The sequence below is a fragment of the Sciurus carolinensis genome, chromosome 3, assembly GCF_902686445.1.
Source record: "Sciurus carolinensis chromosome 3, mSciCar1.2, whole genome shotgun sequence".
In the NCBI taxonomy this organism is placed as follows: Eukaryota; Metazoa; Chordata; class Mammalia; order Rodentia; family Sciuridae; genus Sciurus; species Sciurus carolinensis.
This window is the reverse complement of record NC_062215.1, coordinates 57453657-57480545: the sequence shown is the minus strand read 5'-3', so window position 1 is coordinate 57480545 and position 26889 is coordinate 57453657. Positions and strand designations below refer to the sequence as shown.

Below are 26889 nucleotides of genomic sequence, written 5' to 3'. Positions count from 1 at the left end.
CTATTCTAGGAACCAAAACAGAGGTTATGCCACTGTTCTCAACACAGAAATACCAATGCAACGTGTATCCTAACGTAAGGTTGTGTACAAGGGCCATTACATCTGTGGCTACCTACGATCAAAATAAACATTTTTTAAAGTAAGAAATCCTCCCCTGGACCCCTAGGTGGCCCAATTCCTACTTCCAGTCGGACCTGAGAGGCTTAGTGACCCGGTCGTGTGGTACAGGTGTGCAAAAAGTTTGTTCAATTTGCAAACACTTCACGACCCCAAGCACGTTGCCTCGGGTTGAAGCCAGAAAGGCGCGTTTGGGCCTCTCCTCGCGGGGCGCGGGGCAAGGTTCCTGTCAGGGTTTATGGCCTTATTTATATTCCAAAAACGCTTCCTGACCCACCCAGGGACCCGTGGAAATTTGTAACTAGAGTCAACACAGGGACTTTCCTGTCTTCGCCCCACCACAAGGAAACACACCTTGAATCCTCGAGCTTCCTCGCCTTGGTCAACCGTCCTGGAGACACCCCAGTCAGAGACTGCCGACCTTCACGCCTCCGAAGAAATGCAGGAAGTGGGGCTGTGCGCAGGCGCACAGGAAACCCGCGCAGGCGCACTTGACCTCGCTGCTGACTGCGCAGGCGTACGGGCCTTCTGCGCGACGGTGCTAGGCGGCGTGGTGTTCTTGCCTCTGAGAACAACAAGAGGAGCAATATTAACACGCCTCTCCTTGCTTTCTACCACTGTAAGGGGATGGCTCTACCCCTTCGGCCCTTTGCCCAGACAGGGACGGAGCTTGTTCTGGTCACTAGAGAGTCAGAGTCATGTTCAATCCAGCCATCCTCTGCCCCAGCTGCGTCGAAAAATTGTGGCTCCCTCTTTGCTGCACCCCTGGTTGTCTCTTAGGTTCTAGACTTCAGTTGCAAGATGCTGGTGGCAGCCTGGTCTATACCTAGAAGAGAACGACTCCCAAGGCCACAAATCCAAATCATAAGTGTGTTGCTTGGTCTGGCTGCATTTCTGAGTCAGATCTACCTGTTATACCAAGAGTTCCCAGCAGCTTGGTGGGAGAACTGAAGACTGTGTGTGACAACCGTGCAAGGCCGAGAGCAATCAGTAAGGCAGAGCCAGTACTGCTAGAGCAAAAGGGCACATGAGCCACAGAGATATTCAGCAAAGGAAACAGAATGGTGCACCACCTTTGAGCTCTTGAGCTCCAGCTCTAGGCTTCCTGCCTGGGAAGACTGTGGGTTCTTGGGCCTGTGATTTTGGATAACTTACCCCCTCTATACCTCTATGCCTACATTTCTGTCCTCAGTAAACTAGCACTATCAATATTTACTTAATTTCCCTAAAAATACTAGAGAAAATTAACAGTCCTACCTAACACACAGTAAGTGCTCAATAAATGTTAGGCCTTCTTCATAATAGTAGCTGCCATTTATTGGGTACTTACTCTAAGTCAGGTATAATAATGTTAGGTCTGAGTTCAAAGAACACTTCTGCTATTCAGAGGCTGGGATAGGTGAAAAGGTTGAAAGAGCTGAGAGATGCAGGGAAGGTTAATAAAAGTCTAAGGCTATGGGACAATAAAAAAAATATTCCTAGTTTCTTTGAAAACTAGGTCAAATAAGAACGGTTGAAAGATAGGATTAGAGATAGACTGACACCAAATAATGGTTATCCCTAAATGCCAGGGTAGGAATAAATTTTGAAGGAAGAGGTTCATCTTTTTAACTTGGAAAGAAGATTGCAAACAACAAAATGTCTGTTATTCATCATAGTTACAATTAGGAGACATGAACATCATGAACAACAAGGAAGCTGATTTTGACCTGATATATGCGTACATACAGGCATATGTACATGAGGTGAGGGACTGCGTCTGGTGTCTACCTTAACCTGAAACTAGATATAGTAGGCCCTTTTGAAAATATTCTTGGTCCTATTCTAGGAACCAAAACAGAGGTTATGCCACTGTTCTCAACACAGAAATACCAATGCAACGTGTATCCTAACGTACAGGCAGACATGTATAACACCCACTCCCTCAAAAATTTTTTTTCTCACTTAAACAAAAACATTAAGCTCAGGTGGAGCAATATCCTGTGCTCTATCTGTAAGGAATGTAGACATCAGCAATGTGGAATCTTTGCTAGCAGTTTTGTTTTTGTATTTGTTTTTGTTTGGTACCAGGGATTGAACTCAGGGGCACTTAACCACTGAGCCACATCCTCAGCCCATTTTTTGTATTTTATTTTGAGACAGGGTCTCACTGAGTTGCTTAGGTTGTTGCTAAATTGCTGAGACTGGCTTAGAACTCATGATTCTCCTGCCTCAGTCTCCCTAGTCACTGGGATTACAGGCATGCACCACCACACCCAGCTTTGCTAGCAGTTTATAAACTTATCTGTTCTATATCTGTCTTGTTCTGGATAACATTCATTTATTTCCCCGTGAAAAGTTGATCAGAATGGGTGACAAACACAGAGCCACAGAGGAAGGAAAACACTAAAGTAGTGAGTAGTTTGACGGCATGACTCCTGGACATCCACATTATTATGAGACACTTAATAATATTGAACAGTAAACCCTCCTTATCCCCCAATCATACCTGTTAGGAAACAAGCCTGCCTTAAATTCGTCTCCTACAAAATTTCTTACATTGATCTGTTGAGTAGCCATAAATATGAAGTAAAAATTTGCTCTCCTGTTGTTTTAAACTACACTATTTTATTAACGAGTCAGTCTCCTCCTTTGGCACAAAACATTTGTAGTGCAGGAAGTTATTATACTTAACCCTACTTCGAAACATTAAGTATTCAACTTAATAGTGAGATAGTGACAACTTAAAAAGGTTTCACTTTATATAATCTCCGTTCTCTAAGCTCTCAAAAAAGAACTAATAAAACTGCAAAGTTTTTGCAAGGATCCAAACTCAAATGTGCTTTGGGAGACAGAGAGTTAAAATGTTTTGGAAGTTAAGTTGGTATAAGAGTATGAAAAGCCTCTGTTGCTCTAGTTCTAAGGAAATGCTCTCCTTTTTCTAGTAAAACTTTCTACAGAAGACACACTATACACACTAAACAAGGTAAGTATAAGAAAGAATTACTGCAGTTCATTAACTTTCAGATAAGTTATTCATTTGGACATGTAACAGAAACTTTATGAATGTGAAGTGTGCTTCAAAATGCTGATCTGTTAAAATTCCATAAAGCAAGCTTTGAAATGCAAGTCATTTGTGCCAGATACAAGTAAATAACTGAAGCAGCATTTCCAGAGAGACTAGGGCAAAGGACAGAACAAAGTACAAATCAGCAAGGAAAGAAGCAAAACATACCAGTGTGAATAATTTACCATAGTTACGGCTCTTGAAACCAAAATAGCATTTCTACTGTTATCTGTTTACATGTACCTGTGTTTTCATCATCTCCACAATGAAGTGCTTAGGTACACTAATATGTGGAGAAAATCAAAAGCTGCAGAATTTCATCTTAGAACAGTAATTTTAACTTGTAAGTTTAGATTTTGTTATTTTGCTTTATCTCTGCATTTTGGGCTCTTAAAGGAAAATGTGGGAATTGATTTATTAAATATGAAGCATTCATATTTCATATTTCCATCATGTATTTTATTTGTGTGCTTGCTTGTTTCTGGAGCACACTGTAGTGGTTGTTTATGTGAATTCTGAGAGAGCAAAAGTAGAACTTCAGAGAAGACCAAAAATAACAAAGAGGCACCCTGTTGCCCTATGAAAAAGCACTGGATTTAAATCAGAGCCATGGGCCTCAGGCCTAGTTTTCTCTTATGTAGTTGTGGAAACTTAATCAGGTTGCTTAACCTCTCTTTGTTTTATCCTTGCAATGGGAATGTCGATACCTAACCTGTCCTGTCTTAAATAGTGAATATGTGAATAAATTGAACTAATGTATGTGGAAGAACATCATAAATTTAAGTACCCTGCAATTGTAATGATCATTCTTGTACTCCTATGAAACAGTCTGGTATTATTAAAACATAGAATTTTAATACTTGAACATATTTCATTTTCTGGGTGATTGAGCATGAAATCAAATCAGATTTGGCTCAGAGACATTTCTCCAAAGGCATGTAATCATCTTAGTATTCTGGGTAATTTCTTCTAATAAGACCCCCTTTAAAATAACACATTCCAGTGGAGAGGACTTACTGTCAGTAAATGAGGCCATGTCTTTATAAATTCATATGATGTGTTAATATATATAGTATGTCCCAAGACATTTTTGTGCATTAAAAGAACTTGAAATTTACTAACAGTTGCTTTTCATTTGGTATTTAGGCAGGATTCTTAGGGAAATTTACAGAGAATAACCAATAACTTCATGAGAAAGAAACTGAGGAATGTTTCAAAGTAGCTTTTCAAGACCCAGTGATCACCGATTAGGTCCCTGTTTCTCCGATTGTGAAAGGGCATTCTGGGAGAAAGGGTGCTGGTTCAAGAGGAGGCTCTGAGCATCTACTTTTGACTGTTAATAGACATGAGGCACAATGCCCTCAGATCATGAAAAGTGCCTGGATTCACTTCAGAATCTTCTTTTTACTGCCAGCAGAAACAAATATTGAATGGCCTCTTTTTAATTTTTTTTTCATTTTGGAGGATTAGAACTTTACAAACTATTTTTATCATTACAAATGATCATGAGAGCCCTGTTGGATGACATCTAGCTGAATAGAAAACAGACTTTTTGTACTGGTAGAAGATGCCAATTTATTATTGTACTTAGATCTACTGACCATCTGAGGGAGTTAGAAGTTAACAACTGTATCTCTGGTTGATCTTTGCATATTTTAATCCAAATATGGTAAAGGAGAGGGCTCCAGAGGGGAGTGTCCATGTGATAAACAGGGCTCAGAACTTGTAACAGAAATTTTTTAAAGTCCTCCACTCAAGGGAACTCTGTACTTTGCACTTTGGCTAAATTCTCATTTAAATTTAAATTTCTAAACTTTTCTTAGGACCTTAAACTTCCTTTGATCTCCTCTCTCCTGAATTGCAGAAATCAGATAAAACTATTGGTAAAATGACCTCTCGTCACATTACTGAAGAACCTATAAAAAAGATTGCTATCTTTGGAGGAACTCATGGGAACGAGCTAACAGGAGTATTTCTGGTTAAGCACTGGCTAGAGAATGACGCTGAGATTCAGAGAACAGGGCTGGAAGTTAAACCATTTATTACCAACCCAAGAGCGGTGAAGAAGTGTACCAGATATATTGACTGTGATCTGAATCGCGTTTTTGATCTTGAAAATCTTGGGTAAGAACATGTTTTGTATAGTGTGCATATTTGCATGTGTGAAATGTGGTCTGTGTGTGAGAGAACATGTACACATATCTGTGTGATGAATATTCATTTTTGTACATATAGTGCCTATAATGAGTAAGATTGCTTTCACTTTTATTCACGCTGCTTTGTGAATTATGTAATTGTGGAAACTGTGCGTTCACATGCTCTTTTAAATACTTTTTAAGTTCCACATTATTTGATTTTTCTTTTCACGTATATTCTATGCAGACTACAAAAGATATAAAAGAAAGGTTTTATTTTTAAATCATATCTTGAAAGACAGATTTAATAATCCTTTGTATTAAATTTAGTGTTTGACTAGTGTTTACATACATACTTGTTAGCTGTGTAGGAAATTCACTACAATGTTTTCTTGCAACTGTTTATGGTAGCACATAAAGTACCAGTTAAGAAAAATATAAGATTCCAATTAATATTTGTTGAATGAAAGAGTGAGTTAAGTACCCATTTTCAGAAAACATCAGACTGCTCTGTGACCTGAGGAATAAATGTCTTTACCTTCAAGGGTGGATCGAATAATGAGAGTCAAAGACACCCTGAACTTTCTGAATTTGAGTTGCAGCTGATTTATAATACATTGCATACAATATATTTAATCCTAATATCCTAGATGGGTCCTAATTATTTTTGCCTTTGTTTATGTCCTGATAGCTACCACTTCTATATATGCCTCTAAGTGTTTGCCTCTTCCACTTCTTTCATTTACCTAAAAATATTATTAAAAATCTTTTATCATTGTGCCAAGTTCTGTGGGAGTACAACACTGTGTACAAGATGTTTCCCGCCCCCCCCCCCACGGAGTTGGTAGACTGCTAGCCAAGATATAAGACATGCACAGGAACAACTAGCTTCACTGCTTTATGTACCTATTTTCTGATACAGTAATTTGAGTTAGAAAAGTCCTTAGGATTAGTATCTCCATGGAACTAAAGATGAATACTACTTTTAGTACAAATATGCTTATTTATGGAATAGATTGCAGGGCAGTTCCACTCAAGGGAAGTCTGTACTTTGCACTTTGGCTAAATTCTCATTTAATTTAAATTTCTAAACTTTTCTTAGGACCTTAAACTTCCTTTGATCTCCTCTCTCCTGAATTGCAGAAATCAGATAGTCATACTTTTTGTATCGAATTGTAAATTTTATTAGCATAAATTTTAATTTTTCAAATTCTTTATCTTTATGATTGAGGTGATATCAACACAAACACAAACATTTATTAACCGAAAATGGCTATTTTATATATTTTATTACAAGTAACAATTTGTTGAAGAATAAATTTTTGTCAGCATATTAACTTCACACTAAAATGAACTGGGGTGAGTTTTTCTTATGGCCACTCAATAGTATGCCTTTCAGTGAGAACAATATTTTAAATTAAATTTACATTCTTCTTATTTGTAACACTTTTCAGAAGCCAAACAGTTCTCTTTTAAAGCAGCTATGAAAATTTATGATAGGTAAACCAATTATCTTTTCCTACCCAGTTCCCAAATTTCTTTTCCTATATTCCTCATCTCAGTAAGGACACTATCACCCACCATAGAAAATTCCCCATAGAAATCATCTTAGTACCTTCCTAGTTCTTCATTTCCCATGTCTAGTGGGTAAGTCCTACCAAATATTCTTTGCAAGAACTTCACAAATCCAGTCTTTCTCTCCCTTTTAACTACCTTAGTTTACTTCTCCTGTAGACAGTTACAAGAGCCTCTTAACAAAATCTCTCTACATTGAGACTTGTTCCAGTCCTTTCAACCATTCCTTATGGCAGTCACAGAGATTATCCCAACACAAAAATCTTATGCCTTTCCCCTGTCAAAAATTTTGTAAATTCTGGAGATTAGTGCTCTATCTGAAGTGCATGTGGTAAAGATTTTCTCCCACTCTAAGGCTCTCTCTTCACATTGTTGTTTCCTTTGCTGAGAAAAAGCTTTTAAGTTTAAATCTATCCCATTTGTTGATTCCTGCTTTTATTTCTTGTGCTTTGGGAGTCTTACTAAGGAAGTGTGGTCCTAAGTCAACATGATGAAGATTTGGGCCAGAATTTATAAAGAACTCAAAAAACTTTACACCAAGAATACACATAACCCAATCAATAAATGGGCTAAGGTACTGAGCAGACAGTTCACAGAAGATGATATAAAATTGATCAACAAATATATGAAACAATGTTCAACATCTCTAGTAATAAGAGAAATGCAAATTAAAACTACCCTCAGACTTCATCACACCCCAATTAGAATGGCTATTATAAAGAATACAAGCAACAATAGATGTTGGCAAGGTTGTGGGGGAAAAGGTACAGTCATACCTTGCTGGTGGGATTGCATATTGCTGCAGCCACTCTGGAAAGCAGTGTGGAGATTCCTTAGAAAACTTGAAATGGAACTACCATTTGACCCAGCTATCACATTCCTAGGCCTATACTCAGAGGACTTAAAATCAGAATACTACAGTGACACAGCCACATCAGTGTTTGTAGCAGCTCATTTCACAATACCTAGATTGTGGAACCAACCTAGATGTTCTTCAATAGATGAATGGATGAAGGAACTATGGTATATATACACAATAGAATATTATTCAGCCATAAAGAATAACATTATGGCATCTGCAAGTGTATGGATGGAATTGGAGAATATCATGCTAAGTGAGATAAGCCAATCCCAAAAAACTAAGGGCCAAATGTTTTCTCTGATAAGTGGATGATGATACATAATGTGGGGTGGGGGAGGGGTAAGGGAAGAATGGAGGAAAGGTGAATTGTGTAAAGGGATATGAAGGGTGGGGAGTGGGTGGGGGGAAGGAAAGATAATGGAATGAGACAAAATCATTACCCTACATGTACATGTATGATTACTCAAATGGTGTGACTCTACTTTTTGTACAACCAAAGAAATGAAAAGTGGTACCCCATTTGTATACAATGAATTGAAAAATAAATAAATAAATTTTGTAAAATTCCTTGTTCAAAATAGATCTAAGCTACCTAATATAACTGATAGAGTCCTTTGGGGTCTTGACCCTGTCTATTCTTTCAGCCTCATCCCTTGGAATTGTTCCAGTGGTACCTGTACTCCAGGCATGGGAACTCAAAATGTCCATTGTCTTAAAAAATTTCCAGCATAAACTCTGAGCAGCTGGGTGGGCAATGGTACCATTTACTCAAATGGGATAGAAAGATGTAGGAGCAAATAGGGTTGGGGATGCCCTCATGGGATTATTTCTTTTTTAAATTTTTTTATTTTTTCTAATTAGTTACACATGACAGCAGAATGCATTTCAATTCATTGTACACAAATGGAGCATAAATTCTACTTTCTCTGGCTGTACATGATGCAGAGTCAGACCATTAATGCAATCATACATGTACATAGGATAATAATGTCCATCTCATTCTACCATTCTTCCCACCCCATACCCTTCACCTCCCCTCACTCCCCTGTAGCCAATCCATAGCTCCTCCATTCTTCCCTAGCCACCACTCCTCCCATTATGGATCAGTATTCAGGTATCAGAGAAAATATTTGGACTTTGGTTTTTTGGGATTGGCTTATTTCACTTAGCATGATATTCTCCAACTTCATCCATTTACCTCCAAATGCCATAATTTCATTTCTTTTAAGGCTAAATAATATTTCATTGTGTATATATACCACATTTTCTTCATCCATTCATCTGCTGAAGAACATCTAGGTTGATTCCACAATCTAGCTATTGTGAATTGAGATGCTATAAACATTAATGTGACTGCGTCACTGTAGTATGCTGATTTTAAGTCCTTTGAGTATAAACTGAGGCGTGGGATAGCTGGCTCAAGTGGTGGTTCTATTCCAAGTTTTCTAACAAATCTCCATACTGCTTTCCAGAGTGGTTGCACCAATATGCAGTCCCACCAGCAATGTATGAGTGTACCTTTTCCCCCACATCCTCACCAACACTTAATGTTGCATGTATTCTTGATAATTTCCATTCTGACTGGAGTGAGATGAAATCTTGGAGTAGTTTTGATTTCCATTTCTCTAATTGCTAGAGATGTTGAACACTTTCTCATGTATTTGTTGATCAATTTTCTTCTTCTGTGAAGTGTCTGTTCAATTCCTTAAGCCTATTTATTGATTATTTGTTATTTTGGTGTTCAGTTTTTTGAGTTCTTCATCTATCATGGAGATTAGTGCTCTATCTGATGTACATGTGGTAAACATTTTCTCACATTCTGTAGCTCTGTCTTCCTATTATTGTTTCCTTTGCTGAGAAGAGACTTTTTAGTTTGAATCCATCCCTTCTATTGATTTTGATTTTATTTCTTGTTAATGAAGTCAGGATTATTTCATGAATTAACTTTTAAAACGTGTGTGGACATGCATGTATATAATATGTATATCTATAATACTTGTATAAATATGTATCAGTATAATACATATACATTTATCCTTTAAATTGTGTTTGGTTGCATATAATAGAAACTTAAACATAGTAGCTTAAGCAAATAAGGGTTTTTTATTCACAAATAACAAGTCCAAAGGTAGGCAGTCCAGGGCTGGTGGGGTGGCTTCATGATATCATCAGTGCCACAGGTTGCTTCTGTCTTCACACTGTGCTGTTCTTCACATAACCTTTTTTTTTTTTTTTTTTTTTTGACACTGGGGATTGAACTCAGGGGCACTTTACCAATGAGCCACATCCCCAGCTCTATTTTGTATTTTATTTAGAGACAGAGTCTCACTGAGTTGCTTAGCACCTCACCATTGCTGAGGCTAGCTTTGAACTTGCAATCCTCTGTCTTAGCCTCCCGAGCCCCTGGGATTACAGGTGTGCCCCACTGCGTCCAGCTACATGAACCTTTTTGTACTCGTGGTTTTCACTTCATAACTGCAAAATGGCTAATCCACCTCTTTGATTGCATTCTAGACAGGAAACACTCAGATACAAACTGTGGGTCCCTTGAAGATACTGGTAAAATTAGCCAGGAAATAGAGATGGAATTACACGAAAATGTGGTTGAATGATTTAATGAGAAAAAATAAATTTAAACCATTATCACATACAGCAAGCAAAAATGTATCCTAACCATTTCAGGAAGTGAGAAGAGGTTAGTTTGAGACCCATGTAAGAATATAATAATAACTATAAACACTTGTCCCACAAAAAGCATGTATACATGTACCTGCAAATTTTTGTATTTTGGGAGTGTTTACAGACTCTAATCTGTAAACCTTGTCCCTGGATTACTGATGACTGTTGGGCCTCAGTTAAAAATACCCAACATTAAGATGATGTGAGCACTGAGTTTGACTATGTTTTAAAAACTTGAATTAGCCAGAGTGAAGGTTGAGGGGAAGATGAATTTAATGATTTATCCCCAATACTGTTAGGTATCTTAAAAGTGCCTGAAAATATCACTCTGTAGATACTGATACCAAATTAATGTTAATAATCATAATCAAGAATTATAAATAAAGGGTATTTTTATCATAAAAAAAATGATCTATCCCCATAATAAATAACAAGTGCACTGTAACTACAAAGAAACTGTAAATAAGATTAGTGGAAAAGTTTTGTTCAAGGTTGAAGTCAAATGGTAAATTCTGTTTGAAATATCCTACCTGTGACTAGCCACATGAGTGAATATATTATTTTGCAAGAATACCAGTGCAATATTAGTTATACGAAATCAAACGAAGAAAAAATTATTTTTCATTTGTAAAAGTTTTCGATGTTTTCTCTCCCCTCACAGATTTTCCATATTAAAGGTTTGGCAACTGGGTCTTTGTACACTGTGTTTGTATTGACTATTTATGTTATCTTAGCAACAAATGTCGTTAATCTTTTTCTTTCTGCTAATAATAGCAAAAAGATGTCAGAGGATTTGCCATATGAAGTGAAAAGGGCTCAAGAAATATATCATTTATTTGGTCCAAAAAATAGTGAAGATTCCTATGACATCATTTTTGACCTTCACAACACAACCTCTAACATGGGGTGCACCCTTATTCTTGAAGATTCCAAGAATGACTTTTTAATTCAGATGTTTCATTATATTAAGGTAATGTCAATGTTATTAATTTATAAGTTTACATAAGTCAATTATAGATGTGAAACAACCAGAACAGGGTCAGGAAGGAAGGTCCAAGAGAAATGGGTCTATTTCACAGCCAGGCTGGGAGGCTGAATGGGAGGCTATTCCCAGATACAGAGGTAGTAATTACAGGCAGGATAAAAGGGGAAACAAGTAAAATAGCAAATACAATTAACAAAATAATAAGATCCTTGTGGATTCTTGTGCCTATAAAATTATAATTTATTCCCAAATCCACCAAATCATAAGTTATTTGACAAAAAAAACAAGTAAAATGAATATCAAGATTTTATATGGGATGGTTGAAATATCAAAATTACAGGGTTTCAGGAAACTTTAAAAATTTTTCACTTCCAGCAGTGAAGACATTGTCTCCCTTTAGTCCTGCCTTGTCAACATTTGATTGGGATAACCTAACACACCCAATCTTTTGTTATATACTTCATATAGCTAATCATTTTAAGACTCAGGAATCTGTGAGATTAAAAATTCGGCATTCCAGTGCCTTTAACTTAAAAAAAAATGCTAGAAAATACCAAACAAGCAAAAACACAAATAATGGATTTTGTGTTTGATTTTATATAATAAATGTTCTTCCTTTCTGAGAGCTAAAATGGTTTGGTGAGAAAAGTTTGACCCATGTAGCCAGAAGCTGGGTTTAAATCTTGGTTTTCTCCTTCATTAAACTTGAACAAGCAGTTCAACTCTCAAAACTTAACTTTCTTCATTTTATAAAATTGGCATAACAATACTCACCCCATACGGCTGATAAAAGCTTTAAATGAGAAAAAGTATTCAAAGCATTTAGCCTAATGTCTACCCAGTGTGAGGGTTAACTATTAGTTTTATTTTCCTTGGGTTCTGGACAGTAGTGGTTCTGGTGGGAGATCCTTGTGCAGCTGTTCCGTGTTGCTCATTGAAGAGAGCTGAGTGCTTTAGTGGCCAGACACAAAAGCCACAAGGTGAATTCCCAGTTATCAAAACCAAGAGACCTGATCAAATTTTCAATTAAATAAACAGGATGGGGAATCACCTGACATCTGTAGAACTTGAATTACAGGGGTAGAAACAGAGTTCGTTAAGAGATTAAATAAGCTAAATAGTAAGGGTAACTAATGATGAAAACAAAAATAACCAAATTCATTCAGAAGGAAAAGTTATTTCCTGTTTTTTGGTCATGACTCTGGAGAATTGTTCAATGTACATTTTACCCAGAAAACTGCACATGATTCAATTTTACATGCAATTTATTTGTATATTTTCAAAGCTATAACATTGAGTTTTAAAGTGTTTCATAAAGCTGTCTGACTAATCTTGGTTGATGAAGAAAAGAATATGAAGGCATTACTGACTCCATAGCAGCAAAGAGAACTTAACATATTGTCTTTACATAATAAGAAAGATGTTTTAAAAATTCTTTTCAGACTTCTTTGGCTCCATTACCCTGCTATGTTTATCTTATTGAGCATCCTTCCCTCAAATATGCAACCACTCGCTCTATAGCTAAGTATCCTGTTGGTAAGTCTGTTGGCATAACTGAATAAAGTATGTCCTACCTGAAACTCCAGAAAAATTAAAGAATGTTTATATCTACCTTGCACATCATTAAGGCTTATCATTATCAGATAATAAGCAAATTAACCCAGGCAGACACTATATTTAATTCCCTCAATATTTCTGAGCAGCTTTCTGGTTCCATTCATATTATTTCCTTCAAATGGGACTGACAAATTCTTCTCATTCCCAAGACTTAAGTGAAATGTCATCTTCTATAGAACCTTCTTTCTAACTCCACTCCACAGAATTAATTACTCTAAAAATTTGTACTTTCAACAGATATTTATTGTGTGTCTGCTAGAGACCAGCACTGTTCTAGGTTCTAGGGAAGTAGTAATGAACAAGGCATACAGAATTATCTCAAAAAGCTTAGTGTCTAATGAGAATACAGAATTAACCAGGTCATTGCCACACAGATTGATAAATGACCATGGTAAGAGTAATTCATTCTCTTTCCTGTGAGACCTACTAGTATAATTAACTATTTGCAAACTATACTATAATTAAAATTTCTATTACAACTTAAGATCTTTTTTGTTAGATCTCAGGTACTTTAACCAAGAGTAAATTTAAGAGCAAGTTGGCAAATAATGTAAGCAAATCAAAATTTAACAATTATCCTAGTTAGTCAAGTATTGATACTTTTGGCACATAATCAAGGAAGAAAACTAATTAATTGTTAATTATAATTGGAGAAAGCTAAATATCCAAATATAGGTAAAGAGTTGTAATAAATGTAATAAATCAAACCTAACTATGGTGGTACAGTGCTTGCCTACCATGTGTAAGACCCAGGGTTCCATCACTTCCACCACAAAATAATAATAATAGAGATCATGGTTCTCTTTGATACAAAATTAAAGTGTAAGACTTCCAAACTTTGAAAGATTAGCCTTAGAATATGATATTGATGGGCAATGCTGTTTTAGCTAGAACAAATATCTGCTGATAAGTTTGACTCTTACAAATAGAGCCAAATCTTTAAAACATTTCAATTTGAGGGAATATTAAATACATTATAAATAATTAGAAATATTAGTATGTTCTCCTTCCAAATTTGGTCTTTTATATTTGAAATATATTATGTCATGTAGATATTGGGAAAAAGTACTTAAGAGCATCACAAGAGGCATTCTTTCTGAGTTAACATTTATAATAAGAATATTGCCCATATAAACTTCCTTTAACTTCTATAAGCTACCTACAAGGACCACCCTTGCATTCTATTGCAAAAGTGACTGAAATATAACATAATTTCTCCATACATTTTCTACCAGAAAGAAGCTGTTTACTGCAGTCAATCTCATTCCCCAACACCCAATGCTTTCTCCATATTCTTCCCCCACCTGTCTCTCTCTCTCTCTCTCTCTCTCTCTCTCTCTCTCTCTCTCTCTCTCACACACACACACACACACACACATACACACACACACACACACACACACACCCTTGGAACAGTGACTGGACACAAACTTCTCCTAACTTATCTGGATTGACAATGGTCTCGCTTGAAATTCAAACAGGTTATTTTTTGACCATTATTCCTTCAGCTCCACTCCTGAACATGCCAAGGTCATGTCTTACAAATTTAAGTACTATGCTCTGATATGAGATCTTGTGTCAAAGTTAATTTGGGGCTTGGAAAATAGGGTAACCCAACCTATTTTTCTCCACTCACAATGAGACAAACAGAAACAGAAACAAAAAAACAAACAAGCCAAAAACCAAAACCTTTAATAACTGGCCCTTCTGAGGCAAGTATGCACTCCTACCAGTTAGTCCATAGCTTCTCCCTGTCCATTAGGACTGCCTGAACCACACTTTCCATCTCCCTCCAAAATAAGAATATGTAGAATTTTTTGTCTGCAGGTAACCCAAAATGGGTTGTTTAAACATATTATTTTACATAACAACTCAACAATATCATGAGAGACCAGGCTGTTTTTATCTACCTGGTCTTTAGTGTGTCTTTCGCTACCCCCAGGCTATAAAGGGTCCACTGTAGTTCCAAATATCATATGCCAACATGAAAATATCTAACGGGGGAAGGAACCCTCAGGAACTCCTCTGTTTACCTTTCATTATGACCCCTTTGTCAGAACTGAATCACGTTTCCATTTGCAAATCATCGGGATAATTAGATTACTATGAGTGACTTAAACTCTTTGATATTTACTCTTAAACTGAAGAAAAGTTCTTTTATGTAAAGATCGGATACTCAATGAAAATTATGATTGTATAAGGAAGGAAGGAATATGGAATGCATTTGGGGTAGGCAAACAACAGTGTCTTCTACAGTATGCACACAGACATATCCATGAACACAATTTTCATATATTTGTACAAATCATTTATGCAGAGGCATACCTTAGCCCCACTTATGATACCATATACTTATATAAATCACTATACATATACACAAGAAGGTTATGCACAATACAATATAATGAGCTTTTTTGAATTGGAAAATAATAGAAACAGGTGAAAACACGATGGCTTAAAAGAATATATGAGTTGAGTGGAAGAAAATGAATGTGGATGATATCCTTAGTAAACAATTTGATAAATGGAGAAAGTAATGATTTGAGGTATGACTTTGTGGGAGACTTGAACAGGTGGTGAAGTAGTATTTTGAAGGATGGATGCATGACAGCTATAGGAAATAGACCTGATAGTACAAGCACAGTTTTATTGAGGTTAGAGGAAATACAACTTTTTCTACGGAAAACAAGAACTATTACATCTAGCTAGATTTCTATGACTAACTAGATGTCTTTCCTCCTATTAAAGATAAATGCTAAGTCTGTGACCATTTCTCTTTGTGGCCACCTATTATTTTGTCATTGTAAATTTGTCTACCTCTTTTTCTATGTTATTATACTTAAATATTTGAATTATATTGAAGGAAATTTAAAGAAAAAAATGGCCCTGCATTCTAACTACTTTAACACAAGTCTGTGATTTTCTCCATGTTCTCTCCCAGTCTTTATTCATTATGCATTTATCACTATACATACTTAAGCGTGTAAATGTTCTGCTTTATTTTTGCCTAACATTCTGTCTCATGACACTAACTGGTCTAACTTTAAATAAATTTTAATAATAGGGTTTTAGATATAATAAAATGCTTAATTTCACAATACATTCTAATACTTATATAATATTACTGTCTTCCCTTCTGTATCTAGGTATAGAAGTTGGTCCCCAACCCCAAGGTGTTCTACGAGCTGATATTTTGGATCAAATGAGAAAAATGATTAAACATGCTCTTGATTTTATATTTCAGTTCAATGAAGGTAAGTCATGGGTAAGAACTATTTCCTTAACTGTGGGTATTTGCATATATAGGTATGTGTTAGTCAGGTTTGCATTATTATGACCAAAATATCTGAAAAGGACAACTTAGAGTAGGAAAAATTTATTTTGGATCATGTTCTCAAAGGTTTTGTCCATGGTTGGCTGAGTCCATTGCTCTGGACCAAGGCAAGTCAGACATCATGGCAGAAGGGCATAGTGGAGAGAAGCTGCTCAGAACAAGGCAGCTGGGAAGCAAAGAGAGGGAGAGGACCTCAGGGAAGGTGAACCCTTCCAGGGCTCACTCCCAGTGACCCACCTCTTCCAGAACTCCCCATCTGCCTATAGTTACCACCTAGTCAGTCCATTCAAACTAGAATGGACTGATTAGATTATAACTCTCATAATCAAATCATTTCATTTCTGAATATTCCTGCATTAACACAGGAGTTTTAGGGAAATAGTTCATATCCAAACCATAACAATACTATACATACATTGCATATTGCATACATAGTACATTTATATATATACATATATATACATACCAATGTACATCACTTAACTGTGTGTGTGTGTAAAACTTGATCACTAAATATTGAAGTAGTAATTGAAATCTGGATCAAATTTGTTGTACTCCTAATCTTAGATGCTTTTTCAAATTTTTTTATTCTCTTCAGCTATTCCTCAATAACCAGAATAAACACATACAAGAAAAAACAGTTGCCAAATAATCCAAATCCAATCTTATTTTCCTATTAATCTCCACTTTAAAACCCAAAGACAGAGCAGGAAATACAAATGTCCAATAAAAGTAGAAAAGATGTCCAACATCAGAATCAGAGATGCAAATCAGAGTTAGAAATCATTTTCCCCCATTATATTGGAGAAAATAGAATCTGATGATAGTAAGTGATGGTGTAGGAAAAGGAGATACTCTGATTTCCTGCAGACAAACATTTGAATTAGTAAAGACACTTTAAAGGGTAATTTTATCTACTGTACCTACTTATTAAATTGTGCAAATCTTATGACCCAGCAGTTCCACACTTCAAAGAAACACAAGCTCATGAACACCCAGTGGGTTCTTTTCAAGGATTATTATTATAACTTTGTTTACAATGAAATTGACTCAAATGTGCATCAGTTACTGAACAGTTTAATAATAATAACATGAAATAATCTTTAAAACACAGTTGATAAAAAAATTATAGACCAAAATACATGATGTGCAAATTTACTTTAAAATAATAATAATCACTTGCTAGAATGTATGTAAGTATGAAATTGTTGGCAAACACATAATTATGGTGACACAGCTATTGTGTGGAGAACACAATTCCTTAGCCTCAGATTGTGCAGCCCCCTGTGATCACAGGAACTTCTGTGTTTGGGACTCCTTTGACTCTGAAGTCATGAAAACTGAAAATAAGCTGTTCACCATCTTTGTGTGAGGGCAGGTTCTACACTGTCTAATGGAACTGGTATTGGGAAGGTCACAACATAGTCACAAGAAATTCTCAAATAGTAAGTGTGAAATTCTAATATGTTAAGAAATGATATACCCAGGGAAAATGCCACAAACCTGAGTGGAAAACACAGTTTACAAATCATGGTCCCTCTATCCCTACCACAGGGATGGGGACCATTAAGTCAAGGACACTCCACTCTCCGTTTATGCATTCATCAGTCACCCCCATCTCTTGAATCTGGGTTGCCCAGGCGACTTGTTTTTGTTTCACAAAAGAGGTTTGCAAAGGACTTACGCATTTGAACTTGCCCTCTTGTGGCTTTTGGGAACCCTGCATGGCTATTATGTGAATTGGTTCACACTAATCTGATGGATACTAAAAGGTCATCCTCAGACACCCCAGCCAATAGTCATGCAGCTCCAGCCTGCAGCCTGTCAACTGCCAGATATTAGATTGAGGCCATCCCAGATCATCCAGCCACAAGCTGATCTGCCAGCTCACCCCAGATGCATGAGCAAGGCAATCAGAAACCAGTAAAGACAGTGCAGACTAGAGGAACTACCTAACCAACCCACAGAACTATAAGCTAAATTAAAAGGCTGTTGTTTTAACCCACTAAGTTCTGGGAAATTTGCTTTGCAGCAAAAGCTAGCTGAAGCAGGATTGATCGCAGGGTCTTCCCCTCCCAATGCTGCTTTAAAGGCAAAGGAAGACTTTTCCTTTGAGATGAAACCATAGCATCCTGTGAACACCCCATTGGACACATGTTCATCCTGTTTGCTCAGAGACTGTGTTGTGTCTGTATAAACAACTCCTTTTCCAAGTTCCTGGGGGTTGAGCTATTTAATGTTGACATGTCTTTGGAAGCTGAACTCCATTGCTGGTAGACTGCCTGCATCCCAAGATTACACTGCTCAAGAGCCATCTAAGTGTTTAATGATCTTGGTTAAGAGGAAGAGCCCCTAGGCTGAAGCAACCTAACTTGCTGAAAGTCCCCCTGAGAATATGCAATCCCTGAAAGTCAGAGCTGGAAGGGTCCTCCAAGATAGGCTAATCCAAAACCCTCTTTTGACAAGTAGTGAAAGTGAACCTCTAGAAGTTAAGCATCTTGCTCAAAATTTCACAGCTAGGAAAACAGAAAGATGACACAGTCAGCAGAACAGAGCCCAGGTTTCTGACTTGCAGTCCCAGGCTCTTTTTCTCCCACGCTGACCTTTTTAAGTTCTATTTTCTACCTCTGTTCGTCAGTGTACTGATAAGAATAATTGCAGAACTTTTTGGCTTTATATCATTTAAGAACATCTTTAACTAAACTTAATGTGTTCTCCATGTAGTTGTCTTCATTTGATTATTGTTCTTCCTTCCTTCCTTCCTTCCTTTAGAGTACCAATTTCCCTTTTTTTAAGACTTTTTTTAGTTACTATAATATGTATTATTTTTGTTGTAGGAAAAGAATTTCCTCCCTGTGCTCTTGAGGTCTATAAAATAATGGAGAAGGTTGATTATCCCAGGAATGAAAGTGGAGAAATAGCTGCTATTATCCATCCTAATCTACAGGTAACTTTTGCTGTTTCTTTAAAATATTGAAACTATTCTAAGAATGCTGTACCTTTGAGTAGAACTTCACAGTTCATATAGCATTTTACATACACTAGCTAATTTCATGGTCACAAAACCACTGCAGTGTAGAGAAGTGTATTAGTTAGCTTTTTTCACTAAAATTAAGTACCTGAGGCAATTAATTTATAAAGAGAAAAGGTTTATTTAGTCTCAGTCCAAGATTGATTTGGTGACTCCTTTGCTTTGGGCCTCTGATTGGAGTACTGTATGGTAATAGTCAGAAGTATGCATTACAGCAAACTGCTCATATCTGGGGTCAGGAAGCAGAGAGCAGCTCAGAAACTGGGTCCTACAGTCTCTTTATTTATTTATTTTTTTATTATTATTATAAACAAATGGGATACATGTTGTTTCTCTATTTGTACATGGAGTCAAGGCATACCATTTGTGTAATCATAAATTTACATAGGATAATGTTGTTTGATTCATTCTGTTATTTTTTCCCTTCCCCCCCACCCCTCCCACCCCTCCCACCCCTCTTTTCCCTCTATACAGTCCTTCCTTCCTCCATTCTTACCACTCTCCTTATCCCTAACCCTAAACCTAAACCTAACCCTAATGCTAACCCCGCCCACCCCCCATTATATATCCTCATCCACTTATCAGCAAGATCATTCATCCTTTAGTTTTTTGAGATTGGCTTATCTCACTTAGCATGATATTCTCCAGTTTCATCCATTTGCCTGCAAATGCCATAATTTTATCATTCTTCATGGCGGAGTAATATTCCATTGTATATATATATGCCACAGTTTCTTTATCCATTCATCAACTGAAGGGCATCTAGGTGGGTTCCACAATCTGGCTATGGTGAATTGAGCAGCAATGAACATTGATGTGGCTATATCTCTGTAGTATGCTGATTTTAAGTCCTTTGGGTATAGGCCAAGGAGTGAGATAGCTGGGTCAAATGGTGGTTCCATTCCAAGCTTTCTGAGGAATCTCCATACTGCTTTCCAGAGTGGCTGCACTAATTTGCAACCCCACCAGCAATGTATGAGTGTACCTTTTTCACCGCATCCTCGCTAACACCTGTTGTTGCTTGTGTTCTTGATAATCGCCATTCTAATTGGGGTGAGATGAAATCTTAGGGTAGTTTTGATTTGCATTTCTCTTATTACTAGAGATGTTGAACATTTTTCCATATGTTTGTTGATTGCTTGTAGATCTTCTTCTGTGAAGTGTCTGTTCATTTCCTTAGCCCATTTGTTGATTGGATTATTTGTATTTTTGGTGTAGAGTTTTTTGAGTTCTTTATAGATTCTGGAAATTAGCGCTCTATCTGAAGTATGAGTGGCAAAGATTTTCTCCCACTCTGTAGGCTCTCTTTTCGCATTGCTGATAGTTTCCTTTGCTGAGAGAAAGCTTTTTAGTTTGAATCTATCCCAGTTGTTGATTCTTGCTTTTATTTCTTGTCCTATGACCTAAGGGCCTCCCACAAGGCTCCACCTCCTAAAGGTCCAGCATGACCCAAGAGTGCCACCCTGGGAACCAAACCTTTAGCACCTGAACTTTTGGGAGACACTACCTATATTCAAACAATAGAAGGAAGATATTCAGGTCTTTACTGGATAAATACTTATTGAATATAACCTGTGCTGACTCAGGGAATACATTAGTGAGTGTGGCCTATAGTCTCATGGAATTTAGAGTCTAGATATAAATTTACAGTATAGAAATGATAACCAGATGCTGTAACAGAACAAGGAGGTGAGAGAGAAGTGTTCAGTCAAGGCTTCTCACAAAAGTGAAATTCCTCTCCAAGTGTAATGGGTAGGAACTATTATGTCTCTTGCAATAAAGAAAAATAAAGACTTAGAAATTAGAGAAATCCCATAGTCACAGCTATCAATGAAATACCCAGAACTAATGTCCTTGCACATGACCTCATTATTGACACCTCCCTGTGGTCACAACCAAGTTAGAGCAAGACAAAAATTGTTTCTCTGGGTCCTTGCTGCCACCATTCCCTGACTCTTCTCAGAACCCCAGTATCTATCTTCACCCCTTACTTGGACTGATCCATAATGGCATAGTGAGGGAGGAAGAAAAGGGAGACTCAGGAGGTTTATGTATGGAAAAGGCAAAGAAGAAGACAGGGAGGAGCAATGATTCCAAAAGTTACGCTGCCCATTCCCCACGTGGAGTGCCCTATACATTCTCAGACCTGAGATGAGAGGTTACCTAGTGTGGGGCTTTCAGCCCTGACTGCACACTACCTAGAGAGCTTTTCTAAAAATTGTAACAATGCCAGGACTCCACTCTGGGGTAATCTGATCTTACTGACATGGGTGATCATGGCTGAAAACCACTGGTCCAATTCAAATTCCCACTTAATGATCCTAATAGTCATCTGGACTTGCAACTGAATAAATCATCCTGGAGCAAACCCTGCTTTGTGATTTAATGGGACCCAGGTAGAAACCAAAGCAAGGCACCTTCAGCAATGTTTTAAAGGAAAAGTAAAGACTCGGGGAGAGAAAGGAAAACAGCCTTTTAGGTGACAAAAATACCCAGCATAGAACACACAGGCCAAGGTGATGATGGCACAACATTTAATAACCTCGAGGAGAACAAAAGCAATCCTGGGGGATTGAGAAGTGACATTGAGGTCAGCAGTTAATAGCATTAGAGGTAGGTCCCAAAAGTCTAGAAAAATAGTTTGAATTTCATAGACGATAAGAAATAACTCAGTGTTCTACAAGAGGGATCGATTGGTTAGTTATCTCAGTAAATATTTTTGAATGACTACTAAGCCTGTTTTGGGTCCTGAGATTCAAGATAGGCAGAGTCCTCAAGTAACTTCCATATTAATTGAATAAGCAATATATAAAACAGGTCATTTCAAACTGTAATAAGTATTATGAAAGAAATGAACAATAATGTAACAGGGGACAACAAAGGGTTCCAATTAGATGGAGTAATCAGGATGAGTAATCTCTGAAATGGGGGCACTGAAGCAGGAACCTGGAAGATAAGAAGCCAGACATATGGAAATCAAATGCAAAGACCCTGGAGCTATAACAGATTTGGAGAGTTTGATAAACAGCAGGAAGAGCACTGTCAGCAGAATGTAAGCGTGAGCATAGAGGATGCTGGCCCTGGAGCCAGAGACACTGGCAGGGACCTGGCTGCCTGTCTAGATTCTAAGAGTGATGATTCTTAACTGGGAATACTTACTAGAATTCCCTAGAAGATTTTTTCCCCAAATGTGTTGGACCCATCACAAACCACCAAAGCAGTGCTTCTCAAACTCAGGCCATGTAAGAACCAGCTGAGGAGCCTTTCAAAACTCCAGGTTCCCAGGTCCCATCCATGGAGGTTCTAATTTAATTTACCAGGGTGGAAGCAGGGAATCAAATGACTTCACCATGTGATTTCATATGATTTGGGTCTGGATAGCACTACACTACATGGGGACCTGTGCAGATGTCACTAACCAATGTGTGTGGAAGTTCCCTCAGTGATTCTGGGCATATCTCTGCCTGAAAAGCACTCATTCAGAGCAGTATTCTCAACCAGGCCACCCTGTAAAATCACAGGGTGGCCTTAAAGAAAGGAAGTAAGGAAAAGATAGGAAGAAAGAGAGGGAGGGAGGAAAAAAAAAGAGAAGAGAGAACTCTGAAAATGAGAAGTATGAAGGACTGGAGGCGGTGGGTGATAACTTAGATGTACTTATTACATAGCTATAGCTTATATGACGCTATGCTATGTCTATATCAAAATTCACAACTGCACACAAAAATTAATGAATTTTACTGTATATAAATTTTTAAAATCAAATTTTAATAAAAATGTGTTTATTAAAAATAAAGCACTCTATAGTTTCTGATTTGATGTATCCGAGATGCAGCCAGCCCCTGTATCCATGTAAATGTAATTAAATGTAAATGTATATTAATATCCCAAGTGATTCTAATGTATGCCTAGAGTTGGGAAAATCACTGAGATGCAAGCAGTGCTTTGTATACTTCAATATTCTACATGTAAATATCTGACAATTTGTTAACATGAAGATTTTGATTTAGTAAGTCTGCAGAAGAGAAAATTCTGCTTTTCTAACAAACTCCTGGGTAATGCCAATGCTGCTGGAAAATATTAGAAAGGCAGAATCTCAGGGCCTCACCCCTGATCTTTAGCATCAGAATCTGCATTTTAATAAAATCCACAGATGATTTGTAAACATGTCCAAGTTAGAGAAGAACTGTTGTAGAGTTCCTATGATTTGACAGCATTAGTGCTTGAAGGATCAAAGGGCCAATTCACTGGGACCTCCCTGTGTGCAAATACAATGTGACTCATTATGTCCCCAACAATAGAATGTCTTGCCCATGGAAGGCTCTAAATGAATATTTATTTCCTAAATTTTGCTGAACAGAATTTAGCTTCAGATGACAAAAAGTAGCATATGCACTTAGGTGGATATGAAATTAAATTTTCCTCTTAATATTATAAACTTCTTTGGCCACATCCAAGGCAAACTCTAATCACTCATGTAACCATAAAATTAAATGAGAAACGCTTAAAAAAACTGCTGCCAAAAACAGTTACATAGCTTCAGTGGAGTCAGGTCACTAGCATGCCTCTCAATGCATCCTTCAGGTATCACTTTTTAAAGAATGGAAAGATATTGGTTAATTATCTAGAGTCTGACACAAAAATTTTGTGATTTACTATTTTAATTGTCTTCTGAAAGGATCAAGACTGGAAACCACTGCACCCTGTGGATCCCACATTTGTGACTCTTGATGGAAAGACCATTCTGTTGGGCGGAGACTGTACGGTGTACCCGGTGTTTGTGAACGAGGCTGCTTATTATGAAAAGAAAGAAGCTTTTGCAAAGACAATGAAACTAACTCTCAATGCAAAAAGTATTCACTCCTCTTTCCACTAGAAATCAGTGCTAGCTCACTTTTTGTGGGGCATCTTGAAAAAAAGATCAGTCTGTATGGTCCTTGAATAAGTATAGTAGGCATGCACATCAGTGTCTTAAAGAAAGTAATAAATTAATGAATGTCTTTTAAAGTTATCATATTTTATGTATATAACTTATTTAAATAAGTGTGCTTCCTATTTCTGTATAGCTTTTTATACATTTACGCTTTAACAGTTTAACATTCTTAAAAACAGTCTTCACTTTCAAAGTATAAAAGATATAGATACTATATGGAAAGTTATTAACTTGAACATGTATGTTTTCAAAGAATGGTTAAGTGCTACTAGAAACTAATGGTGCAGACTATTTTTAAATTTTCATGATCGAGTTAATGACCAGTTCATAAACTAACAATATCTATGATATCCATAGTAGATTTTAGCTGCTCTTCTTCAGATGACATGTTGAAGAGAAATGAGAGTTGATTGTAAAGGTGACAAATATATCTAGAAACACTGATTGATGTCTTACACTCACCTTGAGAAGCTAGCTGTCCTTCTCAACATGGACAATTGGGAAGAGAAAAATTCCTCGCATCTGTCACTTCTCATTTTGGATGAACACTCACTCTTATTCCTAGCCAAAGAGTGAGGGGATCTTTGGACCCCAGTGGCTGCCAGCCTAGGTGGTTAAGACCCATAACAGAGGACAGTGGACACTAGTGGAAATGTGACCCTAACCCATGTCTCTGATTTACAAACACACCCATTCAAGAAATTATCCCATTTTTTAATGCTGAAATCCTTCACCTCCCATGATTCTTCCAAGGACCCCTGGCAAAACATTGCCTCCCTCCCTCCCTGCTCCATCCTCAGGACCCGACCCTCCCCTCTTTTAGGCCACAGCAGTCAAGTAAGGAATGCTTTTATCCTATGATTTGAACCTCATGGAAACATGGATATGGCTTCAAGTGTTTTACCAAAAATACTGACACTGGAGCTGGAGAAGCGGAATCCCTGGTTCGCATCGTTGCCCAAGCTGTGCCTTCCCTCCTCCAACTCCTGTCTTACCTGACTTCCTCTTAGAAGGACGATCCCTGAGCAGAGTCTGTTAAGCCAGCATCAGGAGAAAAGGATTTGGAAAAACCCAGGCCTTAACTCATCCTTTTCCTTCTTTAAGCCATACTTTGGTAAATCTCTCCATGGCAGTTTCTGAGACCCACCCTGACCACACAATTTATATCAACAACCTCAAGGAGAAGATCAAGACAGATGAGCTGAAGAAGTCCCTGTATGCCATTTTATACCAATTTGGCCAGATCCTGGATATGCTGGAACCTGAAGATGAGGGGTCAGGCCATGTTATCTTCGAGGAGGTCAGCAGCACCACAAATGCCCTGTGCTCCATGCAGGGTTTTCCCTTCTATGACAAGCCCATGCACATCTAGTACACCAAGACAGATTCAGATGTCATTGACAAGAGAAAGGACACCTTTGTGGAGAGGGACCACAAGTGAGAGAAGAGAAAGCCCAAAAGCCAGGAGACCACAGCTTCCAAGAAGGCTGTATAGGGTGGGGCAGCTGTTCCTATGGGGGGAGCTGTCCAGGGGCCTGTCCCAGGCATGCCACCAATGACTCAGGCACCGCACATCATGCACATATGCCAGGCCAGCCTCCCTACATGCCACCCCTGGCATGATTGTACCACCAGGCCTTGCACCAGACTAGATCCCACCAGGGGCCATGCCCCCACAACAGCTTATGCCAGGGCAAATACCATCTGCCCAACCTTTTTCTGAGAATCCACCAAATCATATCTTGTTCCTTACCAATCTGCCAGAGGAGACCAACGAGTTCATGCTATCCATGCTTTTCAAACAGGTCCCTGGCTTCAGGAGGTCTGCCTGGTCCCTGAGCAGACACAACATTGCCTTCCTGGAGAATGAGGTGCAAGCAGGGGCAGCTTGGGATGCCCTGCATGGCTTTTAGATCACCCTGAACAACGCCATGAAGATCTCCTTTGCCAAGAAGTAGCACTTTTTCCCCAGACCTGTCCTTACCCCTGTTCTGGGGCTATCCCTTCCCCCTTGACTCAGCCCCTAAAGGTAAGTACCCCTTTGGGGGGCCTACTCAGAGTCATGTGTGAGTGCGTGGTTGTCAAATAGCATTGTGTGACGGTTTGACATATTTAACTCTATGGAAATGTTATAGGCCAGGTTATATGGGCAATGACTAAACAGACTCTATTTTGCCTCGAGACTCATGTTATGTAGGAAATACTTCTCCCATGGGAACACCCACCTCTGTACCCATCATCAATTGCTTAGTATCACGTTTGGCAACACAAAATGGCAATTCTTGTATAATGAAAAATTTTTCTCTTTTTGGTACCTATTTTTCCTAAACAATGTACCAAGTCAACAATGATGTCAACAGTAATTGTCTAGATGTTAGTAACCATTCTTTAATTTGTACCTAAGTAAGGTCATTTTGACCCAAGTTTCCCCTTCTGTTAATGATTTTAGATCTCGTGATGCTAGTTTGTAATTTTAAATCATAGCAACAGACACTTAAGATTGATGTACTGACTTATGGTATAAAAACCCCTACAAACCTATGGCCAGGGCTGTTCTCCCAATAGCCATTTTGGGGGC

The 26889-nt window shown here is 37.8% G+C and overlaps 2 protein-coding genes and 1 pseudogene across 2 annotated transcripts in view; 2 read left to right on the top strand and 1 right to left on the bottom strand.

The window, feature by feature from the left end:
* Window positions 1-26889, bottom strand: part of Trpv3 (transient receptor potential cation channel subfamily V member 3) — a 70593-nt gene that overhangs the window by 895 nt on the left and 42809 nt on the right. Inside the window, exon 17 of the transcript XR_007107718.1 lies at window positions 472-682. The gene's annotated coding sequence lies outside the window, so the exon portion shown is untranslated. The remainder of the gene's footprint in view (window positions 1-471; window positions 683-26889) is intronic.
* On the top strand, window positions 4923-26273 carry Aspa (aspartoacylase). The gene is made up of 6 exons (XM_047545026.1): window positions 4923-5287; window positions 11189-11384; window positions 12842-12935; window positions 16163-16270; window positions 19188-19297; window positions 24057-26273. The coding sequence occupies exons 1-6, from the start codon at window positions 5052-5054 to the stop codon at window positions 24252-24254; spliced, it is 942 nt and encodes a 313-aa protein (XP_047400982.1). The 5' UTR covers window positions 4923-5051; the 3' UTR covers window positions 24255-26273.
* LOC124979984 (U1 small nuclear ribonucleoprotein A-like) lies at window positions 25438-26269 on the top strand (annotated as a pseudogene).